General features: G+C 49.9%; 2 protein-coding genes across 7 annotated transcripts in view; one reads left to right on the top strand and one right to left on the bottom strand.

Annotated features, from left to right (window-relative positions):
* The window catches only part of RIOX1 (ribosomal oxygenase 1), an 8,327-nt gene extending 2,609 nt beyond the window's left edge, over positions 1 to 5,718 (bottom strand). For 2 of the 4 annotated variants that reach the window (XM_040477628.1, XM_040477629.1), the window contains exon 1: positions 2,500 to 5,619. In XM_040477628.1, coding sequence (XP_040333562.1) covers positions 3,551 to 5,554 — 2,004 coding nt within the window. In that variant the 5' untranslated portion in view covers positions 5,555 to 5,619 and the 3' untranslated portion in view covers positions 2,500 to 3,550. Of the gene's footprint in view, positions 1 to 2,499 lie in introns of all 4 variants that reach the window. The other 2 variants (XM_040477627.1, XM_040477630.1) reach the window with 2 other exon arrangements.
* Positions 1 to 6,000, top strand: part of HEATR4 (HEAT repeat containing 4) — a 50,933-nt gene that overhangs the window by 30,206 nt on the left and 14,727 nt on the right. For 2 of the 3 annotated variants that reach the window (XM_040477612.1, XM_040477613.1), the window contains exons 11-13: positions 970 to 1,048; positions 1,768 to 1,927; positions 3,347 to 3,405. In XM_040477612.1, the coding sequence (XP_040333546.1) occupies positions 970 to 1,048; positions 1,768 to 1,927; positions 3,347 to 3,405 (298 nt within the window). Of the gene's footprint in view, positions 1 to 88; positions 279 to 969; positions 1,049 to 1,767; positions 1,928 to 3,346; positions 3,406 to 6,000 lie in introns of all 3 variants that reach the window. The other variant, XM_040477614.1, reaches the window with a different exon arrangement.

The raw sequence follows: 6,000 nt of genomic DNA, 5'->3' as shown, positions 1-6,000 counted from the left end.
AATAAGGCCATTTCTGGATGTTAGGATATATAGCTAACTCCCTCTTAAGTGACAGTGGAACATACATACTGCCCTCTAATGTCTGCAGCTTTGGGTCAGATTGGCCAAGTGAGTCCCCAGCTGACAGATCTCCTGCTCTGGGCCATCCACTATGAAGAGTCAGCAGGTGTACGACTAGAAGCTTGCCGTAGCATCCTAGCCCTCAACCTCCAAGGGGACCGGGTCAGGGACACCTTCCTAGATGTGCTGCTCCTAGAGAACCATGAGGCTGTTCTAAAGTAAGCTCTGAACCTGACTCCTGCCGTGACCTCTTATACTGTCCACTGTCCCATCCTTGTTAACACAATACATCCCTGCGTTTCTAGGCTGTCTAATGGCTGTAAAAGCACAGGCTCACCTGTGCCATCCACCTACCTACCTACCTACCTAAGTGGGTAACAGAAAAACTGGCCTAAATTAGATAGGTCATGAAGTTCACACACCTGTTCTCCATTCCAGGTGGTTTTAAGTTATTCATTTATCCAGCTAACATTTATCAAGTGCCTACTGTGATGACAGGCTTTAGAGTCAAAAAGACCAGGGTCTGAATCCCAGGCTCAGGTATATACTAGCAATGTGAACATGGGTAAGTTACTTAAACTTTCTGAGCCTGTTTTTTCATTACCAAATGCAGATTATAAATCTGCCTTATGGGTCTGTGGTAATAATTAAAGAGATGACATGTTTAGTACCCACCATTAAGGTGTTCAATAAATGGTACCATTAGTATCTTCGAATATATCCTCCTAGAAACTACACCAACATCCCTATAAGCTAAGCACCATACCAGTTTTGCAGATAAGGCTCAGCAAAATGCAGTGAAGATTGGAATTTAGGATTCCTGTCTGATTCCTACTCCTGTATTTACCACCCTGATACCTTTTTTTTTTGAGGATAAAAACAATCTAAGAAGTACCTCTTATCTTTCAGGGAAATTCACCAGGCCATGAAGATACTCAACTTAGAAAATGAAGGGAACCAAGAAATGCTTCAGGAGATCAAGAACAGGGTAGTTAAGTGCAAGCTATGTTTTCAAGAGTTCCTCAGACCCTTTTCACCATCACAGAAATACTTTCTACAACCCCTCAGATACATATTTTCTGAAGATACAAAAACATCTATGCAAGATCAGACTATAAAACCCTATTAGTAAAAAAAAATAAAAAATAAAAAAATAAAAACAATCACCGCATCAGCCTATCAAGTAGCCCTCAAAATCAGGGTTGTTGTTTCTGAAATGTATTTCCTTCCCCTCCCATTTTCTGCCCACCATCAACTAAACCCAAGTTGTTTTTTACAAGTAGACCTAGAGATGGATTGAGTGGCTAGAGCTAGCCCCCTAGATTTTCCTTTTCCTTTTTAACCTCCGAATCCGGGCTTTTACCAAAGAACATTCTAGTTCAACAGGTGGTTCTAATTTTTCAGAGTTGTTAGAGGAGATGAAGAAACAGAGGGACAAAGACTTTAAAAATGTAAGATTCTTTCTTCATATAATTCACAAAACCAGCTTCACATCAAGCAAGCATTTCTTAGGTTCCTTTCATCATGCCCAAAAAGCTAAAGTAAATTTCTCATTAACAAGTGTAAAACCAACATCAGAAGAGAATGCTCTGAGGCACTGTACCACCACCTAACACCAACAGGCACAATACATTACTTTATTAACGCTTTTTGATGATTTGCAGCCTAATACAATTGTTTTTTTCAACATCATTTCTTCTGATCTAGATTCAAACACTAAGCCAAAAGGACTTGCTGACACAGAAAATATTCAGGATGGAGAGGGCCATAGGAAAAATGAAGGAGGAAGCAAAACGTGTCTACTGGCAGCCCAAGGAAGGGCATAAACCATTGAAACTCTGTACTTTTCTACAACAAACTTTTCAGGGTAGGTTCCCTAGGGGTGAGTACTATCACGTGACTCCTTTAACAAGCCTTTTCTGGGATCTGGTGTTTGGGGAGTTTAGTTTTGAGCCTGGTAGGATGAGTCAGGAAAGGTTACTACCTTTCCTTCTTAGCTGCCATCCTTTTAGTCCTTTTATTTTTTTTTCTGTCTGTCCCCTGGGTTTTATTTGCTATTTTGTCACTTTAAAAAAAAAAAAAAGAGGTAGTTCTAACTGAACTGATTTGAAAAGTTAGGTCCAAAACTGACAGATTAGAAAAACAAGAGTATAAAACAAACCAAAAAACAAACAAACTACCGTATGTTTGATTAAGCATCCAAACAAAGCCTTGTGAGTTTAACTTTTAATAGTAGTTACCTCTGGAAAGTAGAACTGGAGAGAGAGCTATCATTTTTATTTTATGTACATCCATGCTTTCCCAACTTAAAAAAAAAGACCTCAGAAAGTTCTCAACCTTATATAGAACTGCACCTATCAGATATGGTGATAGGCTCTGAAAGTTCCAGACACAAGCTAAATGAAGTGCAGACATCAAGCTGTACCAAAATATACTTACAAAATCTGTGTGCCCAGGTGTAGCGGCAGCCTCAGATCATTCAGCCAGCTGCCTACCAGCCACCACCCCAAACCCAGGTCTTCTGGTTCCAAGTCCAGTGCTCTCTCTGGTACACCAGGCTCTTTTCCACCAACCATGAAAATATTCACTTTCCAGGTTTGGGGAAGATTCTTCCAACTGCCAGAAAAAAATGAGAGTGGAAAGTAACTTGAACACCAGCCTCCCTTCATGGCCAGCTTGCTATAAGTTGGTTGACTGAGGCCTGTGATAGCACAACTAGGTGACATGCTGTCCCTTGGGGAGCAATGCCAGCCACTGATGCAAGCAAGCACGGAGCAAAAACATAATGCACTCTTAACTTTTCCAATAGGATTGTGCTGTTTGGGGTTCAAGTAGCATGATTAAAATGAATAAATTACCCCCAAAGTTATAGAATTGGCCTCAATCCTACAACCACCCCAAGTTACCTTTCACATCAGTCATTATAGATTTTTCCTATCTCCCACCCCCCAACCCAATTCCTTCATAATAATCTAGCCTTTAAAAAGAGAAACATTCTTTGGCACTTTAATTAATAACTTTTCTAACATTCATACAAACTCACAGTAGCAAACAAGATACTGACCCCAACCCTCCCCCCAAACTGAAGAGAACTCAAATGAAGGATGCAAATTCCAAATAAAAACTTCTAATGTCTCAAGCAGAATGACACAGCAAGTGCTACACAGTACGCTGAAGCCTGAGGGTGATGAAGCTGGTGCTCTGAAATGATCAGGGATCAAAGTTACTTCTGCAAAAATTGCTCCTTTTTTCCACCTCCAACTTCTGCTTTTACTTTTGTGCCTAGATGAAGTGGTGATTCCTGGAAAACCATCTGAAATTTGTGACATTAAAGCAGTCATAAAGGTAAATGTGAGCAGTCATAAAGGTAAATGGTTATCAAGGTAAGAACATGAGTCCCTCCTACCCCACCCCCCTGCCAAAAAGATGGTAATGGTGGCTAAGAGAGAATCACCACTGTCTTGCTTCCAACAATCAAGAAGAAACTAGTTCAGGTTAGAGGCATCTTGGTGAGCAGCAGCCCCTTGTCATATAACATGGTCGCTAAGGAAAGCTGGTCCTCCACCGTGTCACAGGGCAGGTCCCCTACTCTCACAAACTCTGGGTAGGAGCGGAGCAAAAGTTCCATGGCATCAGCTTGCTGTGGGTATATCTCCAAGCACTTAGGCTCTTCCAGATGATAAACACGGGAGTTCTCCACTGTATAATAGAGAAACAAATGGCCTCCCTCACCCACCAGCCGAGCTATCCCATCCTGAAGCATGTGCACTTCTGTTTCTGTTGTCAACTGGGCCCCCACGTTAACAGGTTCTCCAGCCTCCCAGCGAATTGGGAGCCCATAAACACTTAGTGCCCTCTCTCTATCAGTCAGCACAGGGGGCAGAGAGTCGTGGATGAAGTCTTTGGCTCGCTGGTCAGCCACAGCATCGACAGGGGCAAAGTGTCCCAAGCGGGCAACCAAGACTCGCACCTTCTCCATAAAAGCGGTTCTTCGTGGATCCTTGGAATCTGAGTGCTGGGCCCCCATGTAATCCATGAAATCTCGGGGAAGACCCCTTCGGAATTCCACATTTTCTTCCATGGCAGCCTGCACTGCCAGGGGCAGGACGGCCTCCAGGAAGTCGCCCCAGGTATTGCGCTGGTACGTGGACAAGGTGAGGTGCAGAGAGTGCACTCCATCCTGGCATTCGGCTTGGTGAATGAAGCCCCGAGGAAAGTAGAGCAAATCTCCAGGTTCCAGCACAGTCTGCAGCACCGGCTCACCGAGGTCGTCCTGGCTGAAGTTGGGACTGGATGTCAGGGCCAGCTCCTCGGTCGGGACCCGGGGTCGGTACACACGCCAGAGTTTCCTACCTTCCAGCTGCAGCACAAAAGCCTCGATGTCGTCGTAGTGGGGGGCAAAACCCTGCGAATTGGGGGGCGTGAGGTAAACGTTGGAGCCTGCCATGCTGCCAAACTGCTCTTGGAGCACGGCCAAAAACTGCCACACTGTGGTCGAGAAAGCCTGCGGACAGAGGAGGCGCAGGGAGCAGCCAGCCTGGTACAGGGCCCAGGCGGCGGCAGGCAGCGCGCGGCCGGGGGGGTTCAGGGTCTCGCGCCGCCCGTTGACGTACCGAGCAGCATCCAGGTGCTGCCCGAACTGCACCTCCTCGTGGCGCAGCATGGAGTCCAAGTCTGCGGTGGAGAAAAGCCCCTGATAGTAGGCGTGGTCCTGCCGCCGCACCAGCACCGCCTCCCGCTCCCACAGGCGCCGGTAGAAATGGTCTGGCGGCATGGGCGAGATGAGCCACTCAAAGAGGCGCGCGGCCCGCCGCCGGCTGCTGGGGATGCGGTTCAGCTCCGCCAGGACGCGCTGCAGCGGCGAGTCCCAGGCCAACTCCCCGCCGGTGCTATCCACCTGCGGCCCCGACAGCGTTGCGGGGGCCACGGATGGCGGGGCGGCCGCCAAGTGCTGGGCAGGGCACAGCAGCGCCGAGGTCTCCACCACGCGCGCCGGCGCAGCGGGAACCTCCACCAGGCGCGCGGGAGGCGCGGGAGCCGGCACTAGGCGCGCGGGCAGGGCGGGCGCCTCCACCAGGCGGGCCGGCGGGGTCTGAGCCTCCACCAGGCGGGCCGGCGGGGTCTGCGCCTCCACCAGCGCGCGGGGGGTCTGCAGGGAGCGGGACGCGGGCGAGGCCTCCAGCAGCTCTGCAGGCCCCAGGTGACCGTACGGCTCTCGCCGGGCCGCATCCGGGATGGTCGCTGCCCCACCAGCCAGCGGGTCTCCAGGATCGTCGACCGTCGACTCCACCCTCGAGTCCTCCGAGTCCTCGCTCGGCAGTGTCTGGGCCCTCAGTGCGGCCATGCGGGACGCCACGCTTCTCCTCAGCTGCCTTCGGATCTTCCTGGGCCTTAAGGGCAGGGCCAGGACCGACCCGCTGTGTGGCTGCGGCTGGCGCCGGCGTCTCAACCGCCCGCGCCTCAACAGCCCTGCGTTAGCCCGAAGACCATCCATGGTGGGAGCGCCTTCTGAGCCGGGCCAGGGCTGGCTAGAAAAGAGATCTCGCGGGGAGCGGCTGCGGGGCACTCTGGGAAGGGGGCGCGGCCTCCAGCCGCCTCCGGGTTGGCCACGCCTGCCATTCTTCCGCCCGGCGCCTCCCTCTCGCCCGGCTGGTAGGCTGTCTGTCACCACCGTAGCGGAGTAGCTGCCGGATCAGCTAGGATTTCATGTTTGCAGGGCAATTTAAAAACCAAGTTGCCGGGAACTCTTTAATCTCTGTACATTGGAGTGTGCCCCAGGACGTCCTCATTCCCGAACAGCGTGTTTCCCAGCAACTTTGCACTGGAAGTCTCGAAATTCTTATTTTAAAGGAATGTCCTCGGGCAAAGAGCGAGACTCCTCAGGCAGAGTTCAAACCGGAGTGGGGATGGGGGGCGCACCGGGTCTTTCTTAGCAGATGA

Source organism: Herpailurus yagouaroundi, unplaced genomic scaffold (genome assembly GCF_014898765.1).
Source record: "Herpailurus yagouaroundi ecotype Mexico unplaced genomic scaffold, PumYag 141, whole genome shotgun sequence".
Classification (NCBI taxonomy): domain Eukaryota; kingdom Metazoa; phylum Chordata; class Mammalia; order Carnivora; family Felidae; genus Herpailurus; species Herpailurus yagouaroundi.
This window is presented reverse-complemented; position numbering and strand designations above follow the sequence as displayed.